General features: G+C 41.4%; 1 protein-coding gene and 1 pseudogene across 2 annotated transcripts in view; one reads left to right on the top strand and one right to left on the bottom strand.

Moving 5' to 3' along the window:
* LOC144369087 (mitochondrial enolase superfamily member 1-like) overlaps positions 1-1,933 on the top strand; it is a 33,837-nt pseudogene extending 31,904 nt beyond the window's left edge. Inside the window, exon 16 of the transcript XR_013428544.1 lies at positions 163-1,933. The product of XR_013428544.1 is annotated as a mitochondrial enolase superfamily member 1-like (transcript). The remainder of the gene's footprint in view (positions 1-162) is intronic.
* LOC144369520 (thymidylate synthase-like) lies at positions 1,316-15,181 on the bottom strand. Its single transcript, XM_078029791.1, has 7 exons — positions 15,118-15,181; positions 10,197-10,217; positions 8,565-8,638; positions 7,132-7,306; positions 4,424-4,525; positions 3,493-3,668; positions 1,316-3,114 (listed from the first exon to the last, which is right to left on the bottom strand). Exons 1-7 carry the CDS (start codon positions 15,179-15,181, stop codon positions 2,971-2,973), a joined length of 756 nt encoding a protein of 251 aa, XP_077885917.1. The 3' UTR covers positions 1,316-2,970.
* Between the last annotated feature and the right edge of the window lie 3,856 nt (positions 15,182-19,037).

The raw sequence follows: 19,037 nt of genomic DNA, 5'->3' as shown, positions 1-19,037 counted from the left end.
AGTACCCAATAAAGTATGCCCCCCAACCCCCAGTCTGAAAACTTTTTAAAATATTGAATTGCTTCTGACTTACTGGCACTATTAGGAACAGTAGGCATAAGTAACATATATATTTTTGTTCCTGGTGGTTATCCACACAAGTGACTCTGTCGTCTTTGCTAGGACACTGGCTACTCAACAGAAATGAAGGAGGACTCTGTAAGGAAACACCAATATCCAGATGGCCATGTCTGGAAGAAGCTCCTCGCTGCTCAAGAAAACTAAGTGTTCATTTAGCCCTAACACCATTTTTTCTTAAGTGAAAAGACTTAAAATTTCCTGGGTAGTTTTATAAAAATAGAGAAGAAAAAAAATCTTATCCTACTAATCAAGACAAGTTTCACTCAAGAATTAGCCCAGTCATCATTTCAATTTGATTATTTTAACAAGCCAATATATATTCTATTTAATCCTTAAGTAGATTTAGATTTACCTAACCCAAAGCCCAGGAAGATATTCTTACCAAAATTTCCATCAAGCGCCAGTCTGCAGACATTAAATCATACTTTGAAAATAAGCAACACATTGCATAATTTGTTGGAACAATCCCTTATTTGTTCTAACACTTGTCATAAACTAGCAGAATAAAAATAGTTCTCCAGGACTCCAGGGGATCTGTTATTGCATCAAAGGAAAAACTATTAGCCCTGATGTGATCTAGCCTTTTCCTGATCAGTAAACATATTAGATAATCCATACCACACTAACATAAATGGGAGCCAAATGGTATTTCATGAATTATTTTTGTAATCCTTAAAAAAAAAAAAACCTCTGTCCTAAGTGGTGTTTATCTTTTTATTTATTTATTTTGGACAGCATGCCTTTATTTGTTATGTGATGTCAAACACTCTGCCACTGAGTTACAGCCCCAGCCCCCTAAGTGGTAATTATCTTTTAATGTAAAATGCGTCTAGGATGAGATGAATCATGAAAAAAAAGGGCAAAATATAGTTTAGTCAGAATTTCTAATATATATTCTCACCCTCTAAGCAGCATCTAAACCAGAATCCAGCACATGCTTGCTTGGCTTAGGTGGGTTTGTTTGGGTGAATCTCTTTTAGGCAGGCACTGAGCAGATAAATGACAATACAGAATGAAAAAAAAAAGTGGACAAATGCAAACAGTTCTTTATTATAAAAACATAAAACAAATAAGCATTCATAATGCACATATATTATGATGGATGGGTTACTTCAAAATTGAAGGGAATAAATAGCTTGTACAAACAATGAAATTCACAAGTCTTAATGAAGCCAAGAGACTGAAATGCTATGTATTTTTGCTAAAAGTATATAAACTCCCACTTTCTTTGCTCAGCATTTTGTGCTCCCTCAGTCAACAAAATGTGACTGCTAAAACATACAGCACAGTTATATCTGCCAATGGAAACATACTTGAAAGCTAATGAATAGTAACTGATTTTTTTGACCTAGTTTCTTTTTCTTTAGAAAAAAAACAATTTTCACCTGAGCATTCAGCCTACCCCTACAAGTGACAAAACCTTTCCAACTCCTTTGAAAGCACTCTAAACAGCCATTTCTATTTTAATAGTTGGATGTGGATTGTACCCCTCAATTTGAAAGTCTTCAACTTTGAAGTCATCGATTTTCTCAACCTTTCGAAGGATTTTGAGCTTTGGGAAAGGTCTTGGTTCTCGCTGAAGCTAAAAAAAAAAGTCAGATCATTATTTTGCCATATTTATGCAACCTGCTTTTAATTCTGCTTCCCATGGAACAAGAACACAGTATTTGGGCTGGGATTGTGGCTCAGTGGTACAGCGCTTTTCTAGCATGTGCGAGGCCCTGGGTTTGATCCTCAGCACCACATAAAATAAATAAATAAAATAAAGATATTGTGTCCAACTACAACTTAAAAAATAAATAAATACTTTAAATACTGTGTTCTTTTTTTTATCAACAAAATATTATTTTACAAGTGTCTAGTACTGTGGGTGCCCTAACCCTGGTTATACACTACTACTGCAACATGCCCAATTGTTTCTGTTGCACAGATCAAGTGTAAAGGGTATCTTGTACCAATACAAAGCACCAGGTGCCTGGTAGCCCATCAGGTGTGAGTTATGGTAATTCATGGTAATTATTAACACTATGACACAGTCTTTTATTTTACTTTTCCATCTATACCTCATAGTAACATGCAGTATAGTTTCTTGAGTTTCACTGTCCCTAACCCAAATGTCCCTGGCAGAAAGGGGAACAAAAGATGGCATCTCTTGACAAGTTACAGAAAAAGGCAAGCACAGACTCCAGTATGAGTACTTGTGGCAGTGAGGATGTAGAGGTCATGACCTTTTGTATCTGTGTCCAACACAAGTGCAGACAGCAGAGAGAAGCAGCTGAATAAACCTGTGGTCACCCTCTATTTAGGCCAAGATCCGAAAAAGCAGTAACTTACAATCTAATCTAGAATAGGATAAGAGTAAAAGTTTTGGGTTCTAAAATTATTTTTTTCTTGGGGCTCATGAAGGCACAGTCACATTTTTATTCCATTTCAAGTCATCTGTTGGTCAGTAATAGGGATTTGAACAGACTAGGCTTTTGAGAGTTCAGATCTAAGCATTATATTTAGCATAAAATAAAGAGAAAACATGCACTTCAATTCCCCTTCAAGTAAAAATGAATTGGGGAGGTTGGGATTGTGGCTCAGTGTACAACACTTGCCTAGCATGTGTGAAGCACTGGGTTCGAGTCTCAGCATTGCATATAAATAAATAAAATAAAGGTCCATCGACAACTAAAAAAATGAGTTAAGAAGGCCCCAAATTCCCTGCCCAGAGTGTGGCTCTTCCTTTCTGTTACAGGTGCTTAGTGCCTCACAGCTCCTATCACATCAAGTATCACATCATCCCTGCCCACATAAACACTGGAGCATGTCCTCTTTACTTCAGCATGACATCACACAGAGGGCCTGTCATATAGGAATGCTCCACAAATCAACCTTTGAGTACCAAGTTTTGAAAAGTATACTAGATATAATTCTTACCTGAATTTTCAGTGGTTCAATGTGATTCAGGTAAATATGTGCATCTCCCAAAGTATGTACAAAGTCACCTGGCTAAATAAATCCCTCAGAACAATCAATGATTTTATTTCAATTCCTTTAAACACATCACTTAAAAACACATTATAGAATATGTAGCTATCCCAAGGCTTTTGAAAAAAATAAAGAATTTAACCAGTACAGCTTTTGAGAAAAGTTAATTTAGGAAAGTTACAATATAGACAACCTGCGTGAACTTAAGTTTACATAGACAACAAAGGCAGGAAAGCCCGATGAAGGCTCACGAGGCAAGCCAGTTTATATCTGTCTTACGTATATCAGATTTTAATACTAATCAGAGACTGAATTCTCCTGCTAGTTTTTCCAAATTAAAGAATCAAAGAGCTCAGTGCAATAGGCTGGCTATAAGAGCGCTTTCCTAGGGCAGCTCACCTGCAGGCCCGTGATGTGTGCAATCATGTAGGTAAGCAGGGAATAGCTGGCGATGTTGAAGGGCATGCCCAGGCCCATGTCACCTGATCTCTGGTACAGCTGGCAGGACAGCTCCCCATTCACCACGTAGAACTGGCAGAGGGCATGGCATGGAGGCAGTGCCATCAGAGGAAGATCTGAGGAACCAGCGCAGAGGAGAACAAGGAGGGGTATATGGTTTTAAAGAGCACAGCTAAAAGCATGGTAAACCATTGGAGATCATAAAAAAAGCCATCAGGCCCCAGGGAAGTCTGCAACCCAGACCTTTTCATCATACAAAAATCAGACCATTGTCCTACCCCTTGCAGCAGTGGCCTGAAGCTGAAGATTTGTGCAGATTTATCTATGCTGAAGCAATGTTCTCCTATTCGAGCTGAAATTAAGGATCTATGCTATTTTTATGGCACCAGACTGCAAATACAGGAGGAATGAATTACTTCATTTGCAGGGACCACAGGATATTGGTGCCTTCAGCAGACCCTACTGTCTTCATTATAGATCCAAAATCCCATTCTGGGTAGACTTTATTTTTAACAATTGTGTTGTAAAATTATTAGTGAGAGTGGAGTAGTGGTGACCGGAAATGTCATCTGCTCCAAATAAAACGTTAAGATTTTATGTGTATTTTCATAGGCAATTTAAAACTCTTTTTTTGAAAAAAGTACAAGTATAAATGCACAAATTAAGATGCTCTGCTTTCAACCTGATGATCCGAGAATGAAAATGAATTGTGATTTGCTGAGGTTAACAACAAACCCCATGGTTGGGACGAGCTCCCAGGGTCCCACCTCTCCGGGTCCCACCTCCCCGTGGTGCCTCAGCAGTGTCACATGTCTTTGTTTTGTGCTGACCATACACTTAACAGAAAAGAGGATGACCAGGATGGTTTCACCTTTTGGGTTCCAGGCACACATGATGATCCTTCTGTCATCAGGGTTGGTTTTGATGGTGTCAAGCACTTTTTGCAGTTGGTCTACTCCTTGACCAGAATAATCTATAGAATTGTTAAAGACACATACACAAATTAATCAGAGCCTCTCATGGGATGGCCCTGCCATCATCTATTACACCCTTCACTCAATGTCCATTCTTGACCCATGGTCACAGAACTCTGTGCAAATTTCTCATCTCTCTCTGGGTTGAGTTTGAGGTCTTAAGCTTCTAGTCCTCTGGAGTCATAGTAAAGTCTGTTTTCTATACATGAATTCCTTAAATATTTGTCCTATCACAGTGTCACCTCCTCCTCCTCCTCCTCCCTTCCTCCACTGCTAAGTGCTATGGTTTAAACATGGTTTGAGTGTGTCACTCAAAGGTTCATGTGTTGGGCTGGGGATGTGGCTCGAGCAGTGGCGAGCTTGCTGGGCATTCGCGGAGCGCTGGGTTTGATCCTCAGTACCACATAAAAAATGAAGATGTGTCCACCGAAAACTAAAATGTCACAGGGCACAGTCCCCACGATTAAATCTTGGTGGCTTATTTTATAAGAGGGAGAGAAACCAAAAGGGACACGTATGTGCTCTTCTCATCTCTTGCCATGCAATTCCCAGCTACCTCAGAACTCAGACTGTACGAAGGCCATCACCAGATGTGGGTCCTTGAGCCTCCAGGACCAGGAGCTAAATAAACCTTTATAATATTATCCATTTTTGGGTGTGTTGTTCATAGTTAAAACAAAAACAAACAAACAAAACCCTCACAGACATATACACTTATCTCAGTAATCTTAGATTTTTCCAATGTTTCCCATGGACTCAGCTTCTAACCCACCAACCCTTCTTGTCACACTTTAACTGACACAACCTGGTTTATCCTTGTCCCACAGAACATATTGAGTCTGAAGTAGAATATAGCATTGCATACACATTCCAACTAAAAAGGGACTATGGATTCCTTTCCACGACCTTGACACTAACTTAGCCACATTTCTACCCCAAACTATACTCGAGACTGAGCAGCTAAACAGGTATTTCCTATAAATATAGGAAAACTCTATAATGATTACATCATCTTTCTTTTCTCCCAATCCTGTTTTCTGGAGTTTGATTCCCTGCTTTCTTTCTGAGATGGAACTGGAAGCTGAGAAGTGATTTGTTAATGGAGACAGAGAGCTTCGGACTGTCCTCTAGTTAAAATTCCAACAGATGAGAAATGTTCCAGACCAACAGTTCTGACATCTTGTGGGATAAAGGCCTCTAACTGATCAACTCTGGATTGTACTAATGTTAATTTAAGTAAGAGTATTAACAGCAGCTATCACTATGGGCGGGGACAGGGTGAATGGTACAGAGGAATTCTCTCTACCTTTTTTCCCCCCAATTTTCTGTGAATCTAATTATTTCAAAATGAAAACTCAGAATCAAAGATGACAAACTCCTCTGCTGACATCTAGCAGCCTGTACTCATCCAACTAAGTCAATACTTTTATGACTTGGCCCCTTAAGCAACAAGAAACACCAGGCAGGATGTAAAACCCCTAGCCAGGGGAGAAGCCTGACATCTTCAGGAAGGAGCCCTAGGTCAGCAATCACATACCAAGAAGCCACTGATAATTCACCTGCAGAAAGTCTGGCCTTGCGCATGCTAGACAAGCCCTTGTTGTAACCATTTTTAAGTATGCAATTCATCAGCATTAAGTAATTCCTATTGTTGTACAACCACACAGTATCCACTTCTAGAACATTTTCATCTTTCCAAACTAAAATTGCGTACCCAAACACTAACTTCCCATTTTCCCCACAACCCAAGCCACCATTCTACCTTCTCCCTCTTCAAATTCACCCATTCCTAGTCCTCCAGCATTTTTTTTTAATTCTTGAAACTGCCAACATCAAAAAAGGCCTTATGACTGCACATAAATGCAGACTTAGTCTTTCACTGAGGAATTAACACCAGGCCCAAATCCCTCCAGCCAGGAAATTGTTACTCCTGCATGTGTGCACACACACACACAAATACACCCTCAGGTGGTGTTTGCTTTGGCCACCCCTATCCTAAGAACAGGTGAGCTAGAAAGAAAGAGCCAAAGGCAGGAGTGGGAGGGGGGTTGGGCTCTGTGACTCAAGCAAATGGTGCCACTAACAGGACAGGAAATCCTGGAGTGAAATGTTTCATCCTTCCTCTATTCCAGCAGAGTGTGGGGGAGGGGGACCCCAATGCTATGCTGGATCACACCAACACCACCTACTGCACGCTAGAGGTTTAGTCTCTAGCTGAAGAAATAAGCTCCCACAGATGAACTTTCTTCCTACCCTATTCCCCAACATGGACAACAATCCTGCAGCTATCTGCCAACAAACGACACAGGATGGCACAGATAAGGAAAATTCCAAGAATTCATAAGAACCCCATAAATGCAAATCACCAAGAGTGTGATCTGACCTTCATGGGGCACTGTCTCTCAAAATGTCAAAGTTCTATATCAGCTCCTGGGACAGAACCCAGGACCTCACACATGCTAAGCAAGCACTCTACCACAGAGCTACACCCCGGCCCCGACGCTGATGCTGATTCATTATGCCCTAGACTTTATCCAAAACAATGGAGCAAACTCACGCTAGGAAGAACATTTGAGAAATCTGAGGAATTGCTCTGTCTCCTCACCTAAATCCATATCTTTGTATTCTGCCCCAAAATGTCTCCACTGGAAGCCATAGACTGGGCCCAGGTCCCCTTCTTGTCTGGTGGATAATCCTAGGCCATCCAAAAAGCCTCGAGATCCATTGGCATCCCAGATTTTCACTCCCTTGGAAGACAGTTCTTTCGCATTTGTGGATCCCTAAAGAGATGAGAGTATAACAGGCACACAAGTGAATTCTGAGCCATCTGGGTTGAGGCCCCCAAAGTCACCCACTGCTCAGCCTCTAGCCCATGTTGACATGCTGGAGGGCGGGCACTTGATCCTGTCCATGTGAAGCCTGAACTATCTGTAAGCAGACTGGACCCAGTCCTAACTTTTGGAGGGTGGTGATAGGGTGGTCTGACCCCTTCTTTGGATCCATCTCTCCAATCTTTTCCTATAGGGCTGGGGGTGTTGTTCAGTAGTAGACTGCCCCTGAGTTCAATTCTCGGTACTGTTTAAAAAAAAAAAAAAAAAGACCTGAGATTTCTGAAGTTGCATTTTAGAAGTTCACTGACATTTAAAAACCAACACAGAACCCACCCCAAGAACACAGAACTGAGAAAGACTGAACTGAAGCCAAATGTCAACCCTTTCTAGGTCTGCCTGGATGGCCCAAGATCATATAAGCCACATCAAGAGCTTTATAGATGGGATCCAAATGTCTAGCTTGTCCTAGAACCAAGCCCATCTCTTCAGAGGGTTCTGGTCAGTACTAGACAGAATATCACTGGTTCTGGACCAGGACACTATACAAGGAGGAGCCTGGTGTCACTGCCACCCATCTCATGGCTCTCGAGCTCTTTTCCAAACTACCTACTACCTTTTGCTCTCTTCAGCATTCAAAACATGTTGAGTGACTAGCACATGGCAGTCTATGCTCCAGGTCCTGGGGGAACAACAGCAAAAAAGTGACTAATTCTTTGCTCTTGTGGAGCTTATTTATTTGTCTGTTATCCCCCTACCCACAATGGGGGCAGGGTGGAGAGGAAAGACTGTGGCATTACACATCAGATGTTCCCTCTCGAGAAAAATACAGGAGTCAGGGGAGAATTATAGTCTTTGACTGGGAGGCTGAGACTCACTGAGCAAAGACTTAAGGAGGTGAAGGAGTCACACTCCACGGGGGTGGAGGAGAAGGTTCTAGAGAGTGGGAAGCAAGTCCCAGAGGCCTCTGTGGGAATGTCCTAGTGTGCTCAAAGATAAGCAAGAGGGTTAGGATGGATGGTACAGAGATGCAGATTTCCCAGAGCTGGAAGGCGCTCTGATAAGGACTCTGCTTTTTACTGAGTAAAATGAGAACTACTAGGGATAATGTCTAAGGGCTGTGGGCCGAAGAGTTACATGATCGGACTCTTAAAAACCCTCTCTATGTTGAAAACAGACCGTCAACTTTCAACAGAAGCAGCTTCTTTACCTTGATAAACCACGGCAACTCCTCCAAAACACCCTTCCAGAACACACGTTTGGTTGTCAGCAGAGGAAATTCATCTGAAAAACAGTTGGCCATACAGTTTGAACATGGGAACAGAGAACACATCTTCCAACCTTTCCTGTGGAGGAAAACTGTCCTGGGACGTAAATTCCTAGAGTGACCTTAGGAACATCCAGAAAACTGCAACTCCTGGGATCAGGGAGGAGCTCCAGGCTGCAAGGCAAGTCAGTGACACAAGTCACACAGGCACAGCCCCTCCTGAGCCCTGGCGACTACCCGACACAGCAGTTCCACACAAAGACATGGAGGATGCCCCTGTAGAAAAGGGAAAGAGCTATCACCCACTACCCAGTCCTTGTGAATCCTGTCACACAGGTGTGAAGGCAACACTCAAAATGTTTCCCAGGAAACAAGCAATTCCACCACTGTCAAGAATAAACTTAACTCAGTGCAGGGGAACAGATGTCACACGGGTGAAAACTTCAGAATAGTTTTTCAATATTTGTAAAGCAAATAAACATCAATTATTTTAGTGTACCAAAGCCAGCAACTGTTCTCAGAATGGGTGTCACGAGCAGCTTCCCGCAGCAATAATAACCTAGAACTCCAGTGAGACTCAGGTGGACGAGGAATAGAGAGCTGCTTGGCCTCATCTGCTTTTCTCCACCAAAGTTGACCCCATTTAAAGCTGTCCTGGAGGAGCAGGCCAGTCCTGGACAGAGGTGGCTGCCAGGCATCCCCAGAAGGCCAGCTGCCCTAAATCAAAAAGTGAGGCTAGGCCAGGTGTGCTGGTGCAGGCCTGGAATCCCAGCTACTCAGGAGGCTGAGGCAGGAGGATCACAAGTTTGAGGCCAGCCTGGGCAATTTAGAAAGCCCCTTACTGAAATGTTATTAAAAATCGCATTTTAGGGCTGGGGTTGGGGCTCAGTGGTAGACTGCTTGCTTAGCACACATGAGGCACTGGGTTCATTCCCAGAACCTGATAAAAAATACTAAATACTAAATATTGTCCTTCTACAACTAAGAAAAAGTTTTTAAAAAATAGCATTTTTAAAAAGGGGGTGTGGATGTAACTTAGTGTAACATGTGTAGGGATCTGGGTTCCACCCCCAGTATAAAAAATAATAATAATAACTGAGGTTGGGGTTTATCTAGGGCTTTGGGGTCCAACTCCTGGGTATGCACCTTGGTTGTGCATCACTGGAAGAGTGACTTAACTTCTCTATGCTTCAACTCACCACCTATAAATTAGGGATAGAGATAGCTCCTACATCAAGGATTGTGGGTGGGATTTAATAAGGAATGGTTAACACACTTGGGTTAGCATTAGCCACCAGCAGGACGACTCTCACGCTGTCACATGCAGGGCTAGGCTCAGGGATGAAAGTGGCTCATGAGTCCCCAGGGAGCTGACGGCCGAGTGCTCTTAACCCAGCCTCTGGCTCCTCTCTGCTTCCCTCCTCCTCAGTTCCCAGAGAAACCCACACCCTTCACATGAGTTATATCCCTGGTTCCAGGTTGGGAGTGTTTGAAGCTCCCACGTAAGACGGCTTTCCATCGGCTTGACCTGGGGAACCACCCAAGTGCAGCCACCTCATGCCACGGCCCCCTTACCTCTGAATGCTGATGATGACCCTTAGGAGCCAGAGGATGCTCGGTATCAAGACAATATCCAGGATCTGCTGACTGTTGTATTTTCTTGCTGGTAAGAGACACAACCCTTTAATAATGCGCTTCCTCAGTCTCTGCCCTGGGGGGACTGGGACTGTGGGTCCCTGGGCAGTGATGCAACTTCCTGTCAAGATGGGAAAGGGGGCTGGGAGTGGGGCTTAGTGGTGAGCGCTTGCCTAGCATGTGGGTGGCCCTAGGTTCTAGACCCAGCACTGAAAAGAGAAGAGAGCAATGGTCTGAGCACCAACGAAGAAGTGCTGCCTTGAATCCGGAACCATCCCTACAAGTTTGCATCCAAAGTAATTACTGATAGGTAAAATGTTACTATTATCACTTTGTTAACTGTTTACTAAATGCCCATTAAAAATGAATAGATAAAGAAAATGTGGTATATATACACATGGAATACAAGACGGCCTTAAATAGAAGGAAATTTTGTCATTTGTGATAACATGGATGGAACTGGAGGACATTATGACAAGTGAAATAAACCAGGCACAGAAAAACAAATACTGTCTGATCTCATATGTGGAATCCATAAAAGTTAATCTCATAAGATAGTAAAATGATGGAAAACAGGAGCTGGAGATGGGGGAAAGCATTAGTGGGGAAATGTAAAATGTTAATCCAAATGGACAAAATTTCAGTTAGGCCAAAGGAATAAATTCTATTGAACTGAAAGATGACCACAGTTTGTAATAATGTATATATAATTCAAAATGGCTAAAAGAATAGATTTTTAACATTCTCAACACACACACAAAATAATTTGGTGAGGTAATAAGTTTCAATTAGCTTGATAGACTCTTTGTATCACATATACAAAATATCACATTGTACATCCTAAATATGCACAATTATTATTTGTTAATTAAAATAAATTACCTCTTCAATGACATGTCTTTATGTTTGCCAATCTTTTTTTCTGCTCCATTTTGTTAATGCTTTCTTCTGCCTGACCTAGTTTTTGGTTGAACCCCTCGGTTGGATTTTTTAGTCCAATTGTTGGTCCCACTGCTCACTGATATTTTCTGTCTCTTTGCTGAAGTTCTCACTTTTCTTATGGGTCACACCTCTTACCTCAGGGAATACCTTTATGCCTATCTTTTTGAATCCTGGGGCAGATAAGTTATCTTTTCCTTTTCATTAGGCTTGGTTTTTGGAGATTTATTATGCTTGCTTATTTTGAATGTATTTTTCTGTTTTGTTTTTTTTAATTTCCCTTGACTTTCTCTGTTTTTCCATGCATTGGATGAAAGAACCCCCTATTCCAGTTTTATTGATTTCCTGTATGAAATATTCCTCCTCAATTAGTCTGGCCACAGATGCTAGGAGCCACTGAATGCCATGCTTGTCTATTTGACCATCTTTGTTTATACTGCCCCCTGCAAAAGTAGACAGTATCAAGTAATGCTATCACCAAGAAAGAAGAAAGATAGAAGTCAGTCCCTTTGAGGTATACTTAGGGAGAGGTTGGTTTATTAGGGGTGTGTTCTAGCTTCTTTCCTTACAAAGAAACTGAAAGCCATAGTTATTACCCACATAGTCTCCTTTACAGGAAGGTAAAGGTCTGAAGAAGTTGCCTGCATTCTTGATCCAATCTGCACACTTTGAATCTCAGGACAGAGGTACTGAATGTTTGCAAGTTTAAAAGTTACCTTTCTATTCTTTGTGTTCTTAGAGGTTTACAAAAGTAAATCTCCATCCACTCCCACAACCTGGAGATTCAGGAGCCAGTTCCACGTGTGAAAACCTGCAAAACCTGTGACGCTGGCTATGTGCAGAAACAACTTCAAAGGAGAGACTGGACATCTGGAGTTATTAATTTCTGGAGCAAGCCAGGAACAAAGTTGAGGGGTGTATCCAGTTTTCTGCTGGGCAAGGGTCTAGCAGTTTTCTGCTAGAGAGACTGTGCTCTGGAGTTGTGGCTAAAGCAAGCCAGGGAGAAAAGCACAGGAGTGCCCACTTCCACTTCCAAGCATATTGCTTCCTTCCAGTGAAGTCCTTTCCTAGGACTTCATGCCTAGGAAAGCTGTGGAAGAGGGTGCAGGGAATGTTGTCTCTTCTGACTTGGATGGCAGAGGCTTGGAACCTCTTTCCATGGACAGATTGCAATGCTGGGACTATGGCTGTAGCAATGTGGGAAGGAGCCACAGAAGTGCCCGCTCTCCTGTTCAAGCCAGGAGAAGTCTTGGACCTTCTTTGCTGAGGGAGCCTTCTGGTCTGTAGTTCCATCTGGAACAAACCAGAGAAGGAGGTACAGGAGTGCCTGTTTTGCCCTTCAAGCACAGAGAGGGTGCTAGCCTCCCTCTAATGAGGAATTGCAGAAATTTATCTCTGAAAAAAGATGGCGGAGAGGTCTAAAGAGTCCCATTCCTCCCATTCTTGCTGACAAAGACTTCCAACCCCTTCTCTCAGAGAAAATATAGAGCTGGAATTGTGGCCCAAGCAAGCCAGAGAAAAAAGAAAGCAGGTGGAATGCTTCCCATGAGCTTCAGGGAGTTCATTCGTTATTTTCTAAATAGGCTCCCAGATACTCACTTGTTGGAGGTCAGAAGTCAAGGAGCTACTGGGAAAGCTAGTGGCCAAACTGCTTCCAGAGTGTTGGAAGGTAGGCTGGCCCCAGGCCTGCAGCTGCTGCAGTTGGGATTTCCTTTCTGATAATAAACTGCTGTGCTCAGGGTGGGATTAGTGCATGAGTTTATCTCACTTCCCCTGTTTTTTGTTTGTTTGTTTGTTTGTTTGTTTTTTTTGTGTGTGTGTATGTGTGTACTGGGGATTTAGTCCAGGAGCACTCATCCCCACCCTACCCCTTTTTAAAAAATTTTATTTAGAGACAAGGTCTTGCTAAATTGCTTAGTGCCTTTGCAGAGGCTGGCTTTGAACTGGCTCCTGCCTAGCCTCCAGACCCGTTGAGATTACATTCTCCACCATGCCTGGATCCCTATCTGTTTTGGTATGGGTGTTTTCTCAGTTGCTGGATGAGTTGGTGTCTTTTTACTGAATTAAAGTTCTCTCTTGGAGAGAACTGATCCACGTGTTTACTCCAGGTGTCTGAGGGAGGAGGATGCTTGGGGGCCTCCTATCTCACCGTGTGGCTCATGTCACCCAAAAAAAATCAGCTTAAAAGCTCCTGCTAATTAATTGATATTCCTTCAGGGAGCTGAGAGGTGGCTAAGATTTATATCCTTTTCCATTTCTCAGTGTCTGTGTGATACCAATTGGCACCTCAGGATTTTTGTCTGTAAGTGAAACTAATAAGGGTGCCTAGCTCAGGGTGTAAAATACAGATAATGGATATGAAGTACTTAGCCCAGCATTCACATAGATGCCCAGTATTTATTTACAGATTGTCTTATCTGTTCAGGCTGCCCTAACAAACTGCAATAGACGGGGTGGTTCAAATCATCAAATCCTGTTATTCATGGTTCTGAAGGCTAAAAAGCCAGAGATCAGGGTACAGGCAGATTCAGTGCCACGTCTGGTTCATAGTAAGCCATCTTCTGTGTCCTCACATGGGGGAAGGGATGAGGAAGCTCTCTGGGTTCTCTTTTAAAGATTTTAATCCCCTACTACCTAATTACCTCTCAAAGACTCCTCTTCCTAAGACTAGCATCTCAAGGGCTAGGATTTCAACACATGCATTGGGGGAGATGCAAACATTTCAGTCCTTTGCAGGAATCATTATAATTACCCTTGCATAAATAACTGTCAGTGCTCCTGGGGTGCATGCATGTTTTTGATTTCTCTAGTACTTTGACAAGTTGAAATTAGTCCAATGCTTTGTAGGTATCAATATTGTTTACTAGGTGCCTGTGATGTCAAATGTTGATAGATGTGTCTGAGAATGACAGTTGGTTTCGATTTCAGGACACCTTAGTATTTTGTCCAAGGATGCAAACTTTGGAATACATAAGACACATTCTTGGAGATCATTGACATTATCACTTCAGCAGAGTCTCCTGCTTTCTCCCTTTGTCTCGTTCCTTCCAATTGCTCCTTTATGGTCACCTTCCTCATGGAACTTTCTCTTTTTGCCAAGCCCGGATAGATAGCTTTCAGGAAATGTTACCTGTGACATTTGACTTATTTTTTCTCTAAGGCTTTACCTGTACTAATTATCTCTTTCCAAATAGATTTTAAGCTGTCTTAGGGCAAGGGATCACACCCAAACCATTCTTTATCTAGGACAGCAGTTAGCATACTGCTGGGTTTATAAGAGGCTCTGACAAAAGACTGGGTGGGTTGGTTCCCTAATGAAATCACATTGCAATTCTACATTTGTAGTTCAATTTACTTGTTTACTTGTAGTTCAGTACCCAAGTCAGTAGTTTTCTTTTTCAACTATACCACTGGCCTTTAAAACCTGACAATTATGTTTCAGAATGTCAGTTGCAGTGTGGAGTCTCTGAAACATTCCTTTAGTGGGATGAAAGAGTAAACAAAGCCAATGACTTCCTTTAATTGGAAATCTTTTGAAATTACAGTACATGAATCACCAGGTTGCCCTTAAGAAATACTGGATTTTTTGCGGTTTAAATGCTCTAAAACCAATACTTCATTAGCCTGACTGTCACTTCCATGTGTCTGTTTACACTGAAGAGTACAATGATAACACCAGTGACCTGAAATAATTGCCATGTAAGTTTGCTTCTGATGAAAGTTCAATTTTTGCTGGGAGCCGCCTGGAGCTCAACCCACTTCACTGACAGCAGCCTACAAGTTTATTTTTCTGGCCTAGTAAAGAGGAATCGGGAGCAGTTCAGGCAGACAACACTGTGAATTCCCTCCCTTCCTTCTGACTGCTTCCCTCAGGCATGAAGCAACGGTTCTGATTTAAGGAAAAAATAAATCATGGTTTTACTTTCCTGGTAAGGCATAAGATGCTGATGAGAAACTGCTGATGGGCTGCGCTGGTCGCTGGTCATAGCTGGTCATGGCAGGTCAGGGAGCAGAACTGGGGAGACAGCCCTTCTGTGGAGAGATGCAGCAAGAGGGCAACACAGGACTTCACAAGCAGAAGAGAGCCACTGAACTAGAAATCTCTCAATAAAAAATTCAAACTCCCAAGTAATGACTATTGAACGCAAGAAACACATGGGGAACAGGGAAACGAAAAAGCATTGCAAAAATATACATATGACATGTTTTCTCTTGAGGGAGGCTTCTTCTTTCTGTTCTGAAATTCTTTGCAACTGAGTCTTTCTCATGTGTGGCTTATTTGTTTGCACCTTCAGCAGGCCAGCCCTGGGCAAAATTCCTAGAGTAGAAATCACAGCCTCCAGTGTCCTTCCCAGCTCCCTTATGTGGGTTCATGTTAGGCTTCCTCAGTGACCTCCTGCTGCTAGCTGGACACCCAAGTGCTGCTGTGTCAGTATGCTTCCAGATGTGCTAGTGCCTTTGCCCTTGGCTACCTCCTGACCCTTTCCAACCACGTCTACCCCATTCACTTTTGTTCCTTTTGAACCTATCTAAATTAGTTTAGAATTCTCCCAATTGCTACTATCAGAAAAATACATGAACTAGCTAACTCAAAAGGAGAATTCGTCATAAGGATGCAAGGCTGTTTCATGCACTTCAAGGGCTTAATGCTGCTTAGCTTCAAACACAGGCTGGAATTGCATATGATCACATCTCTTGCAGCTTTCTTTGCTGCTTTTCAGGATATTTGGTTCCTCCTCCTCCTCTTCCTCCTCTTCCTCCTTCTCCTCCTCCTCCTTCTCTTCCTCCTTCTCCTCCTCTTCTTCTTCTTTCTCTGTTTCTATGAAATATCTTCCTCTGTGGGGGTCCATGTGGCAAAGAAACAAACAGAAAGAAAAAACAAAAGCAACTAAGCATGACTGAAAGCAAAGTCCACCCAGACAGAAATCTGGGTGATATTTGTTGACTTGAAACTTCAACTTCATGAGAAAAATTGTGGCTTGGACAAGCCACCTCTGCTTCAACAACTGTTGAAGCTGCTACCTTGTGAAAAGGTGGAAGGACCAATTGGTTACTTCAGAGTGAAAAAAAAAATACAGCAAGGTTTCTACTTTTCAACCCTGTGCTATTCTCCCCATTCATGAACTGGCTGAGTGGACTGGGGCTTCCTTCCTGTCAATATATTATGTCTCAGAAAGTACTCAATGGTTTTGTCATTTTTTAGTGCAGAGTAATACTCCATTATGTATAGATGCCACATTTTTTTTTATCCACTCGTCTATTGAAGGGCATCTGGGTTGGTTCCACAGTCTAGCTATTGTAAATTGTGCTGCTATGAATATCGTTGTAGCAGTATCCCTATAATACGCTATTTTAAGGTCTTTAGGGAATAGTCCAAGAAGGGGAATAGCTGGGTCAAATGGTGGTTCCATTCCCAGCTTTCCCAGGAATCTCCATACTGCTTTCCAAATTGGCCACACCAATTTGCAGCCCCACCAGCAATGTACAAGTGTACCCTTTTCCCCACATCCTCGCCAGCACTTGTTGTTATTTGACTTCATAATGGCTGCCAATCTTACTGGAGTGAGATGGTATCTTAGGGTGGTTTTGATTTGCATTTCTCTGACTGCTAGAGATGGTGAGCATTTTTTCATGTATTTGTTGATTATGTGTCCTCCTCTGAGAAGTGTCTGTTCAGGTCCTTGGCCCATTTGTTGATTGGGTTATTTGTTATCTTATTGTTTAATTTTTTGAGTTCTTTGTATATTCTGGATATTAGGGCTCTATCTGAAGTGTGAGGAGTAAAAAATTGTTTCCAGGATGTAGGCTCCCTATTTTCCTCTCTCATTGTTTCTCTTGCTGAGAAAAAACTTTTTAGTTTAAGTAAGTCTCATTTGTTGATTCTTGTATTTAACTCTTGTGCTATGGGTGTCCTATTAAGGAATTTGGAGCCCGACCCCACAATATGTAGATCGGAGCCAACTTTTTCTTCTATCACACACAGAATCTCTGATTTGATATCAAGCTCCTTGATCCATTTTGAGTTAACGTTCGTGAATGGCGAGAGAAGGGGATTCAGTTTCATTTTGTTGCATATGGATTTCCAGTTTTCCCAGCACCATTTGTTGAAGATGCTATCCTTCCTCCATTGCATGCTTTTAGCCCCTTTATCAAATATAAGATAGTTGATCATGGAATTTGCAGGGAAATGGATGGCATTAGAGCAGATTATGCTAAGTGAAGCTAGCCAATCCCTAAAAAACAAATGTCAAATGTCATCTTTGATATAAGGAGAGCAACTAAGAACAGAATAGGGAGGAAAAGCATGAGAAGAAGATCACCATTAAACAGGGACAAGAGGGGGGAGGGAAAGAGAGAGAGAAGGGAAATTGCATGGTAAAGGAAAGAGACCCTCATTGTTATACAAAATTACATATAAGAGGAAGTGAGGAGAAAGGGGAAAAAAACAAGAGATAGAAATGAATTACAGTAGATGGGGTAGAGAGAGAAGATGGGAGTGGAAGGGAAGGGAGGAGAAGGGGGATAGTAGAAGATAGGAAAGGCAGCAGAATACAATATACACTAATATGGCAATATGTAAAAAGTGGATGTATAACCGATGTGAATCTGCAATATGTATACGGGGTAAAAATGGGAGTTCATAATCCATTTGAATCAAATGTATGAAATATGATGTGTCAAGAGCTTTGTAATGTTTTGAACAACTAATTAAAAAAAGAAAATCTTACAATACAAAAAAATAAATAAAGATAATCATAGGGTTAAAAAAAAAAGGTACTCAATGGAGATCAGAGCTGGTGGAAGAGGAAACCCAGGTCATGGAAATCATAACAGGTACTAGAGAGTTAGTCTGATGACCTGGTTTTAACTTGTTCTGCACGTAAAATGGTTGATTTTAAGGAATTAATAGCCGCAAGCACATCGTAGTCCTCTCCTTGGTCAAATCTGATTACTGGTGCCTCCAGTTATATAACCCCATAAGTGTTTCTTTTCTCCATGAACTGTGTTGCTATCTATTCATAATCTCTAATTTCAAATGTGAGGTCTAAGTGAATGTTTTATTTATACTTATAAAAATATATATTTTAACTTGGCAGGGCACAGTGCACCTACAATATGTATATGTCTACTTCCCTAGGTATTAACCAAGTTTGTTATTCAAATCCATATGTTTTTCCTCTGTTGTGTGTGCTTAATTTATCAGTTTCTGACACTCTCACTATGAAATTAGCCAATTGGTTTGTCAAAACTGCTGGACTGTTCCTTCCTACTTTTTTTCTCCCACCCTCAGCCTCTCTCTTTCTCATCAATTTGTAGAGTTACATGCAAATTCTTTTATTATCATATGTGCCTGGTGAATATTTCCTTTTATTCCTGTATGATGTGTCTTTTTATCTCCATTGGTACTTTTTGCTGAAATTCTGTGTTAGCTGAGAATAACATGGCTTCATCTGGTCATTATATATTGTTGTTACTCTTAAGTATTTCTCTTGTAAATCTTTTTAGTTACTTTTGGTATTTTCATATAACTTTTTTTAATATATGTATCTTCTAAACAGTATATGCAGAATAATATCTCACTTATTTATCTATTCATAATTTCTGCTTTCAAATGTGAGCCTAATCTGATCTTATTTTTTGTCTTTGTAGCTATAGATTGACCTACTTCAAAAACTTATCTACTGTCATCTGTTTCCCATCACTTTACAGACAATAATTAATTTAATTTAGCAAATTGAGCTTGTATGTTCATCTTTTTATTAATATTTTTGTTTTTAGAAAGCATCTGTAAGATAGTACTGCCTTTCTAAGGTTTCCTTTATTTTGACTTTGTCTTAAGCA

This window comes from Ictidomys tridecemlineatus, chromosome 12, assembly GCF_052094955.1.
Source record: "Ictidomys tridecemlineatus isolate mIctTri1 chromosome 12, mIctTri1.hap1, whole genome shotgun sequence".
Lineage (NCBI taxonomy): Eukaryota > Metazoa > Chordata > Mammalia > Rodentia > Sciuridae > Ictidomys > Ictidomys tridecemlineatus.
This window is presented reverse-complemented; position numbering and strand designations above follow the sequence as displayed.

What these genes read in the sequence shown, in the direction of transcription:
- LOC144369520 (XM_078029791.1), bottom strand. Translation starts at nt 15,181, where the DNA reads ATGACCAGCGACCAGCGCAGCCCATCAGCAGTTTCTCATCAGCATCTT. An exon ending in GTCATCATCAGCATTCAGAG is followed by an intron (nt 8,639 to 10,196) that starts GTAAGGGGGCCG and finishes ACTGTTTTTCAG; the next exon opens with ATGAATTTCCTCTGCTGACA. An exon ending in CACACATCACGGGCCTGCAG is followed by an intron (nt 3,115 to 3,492) that starts GTGAGCTGCCCT and finishes GGATTTATTTAG; the next exon opens with CCAGGTGACTTTGTACATAC.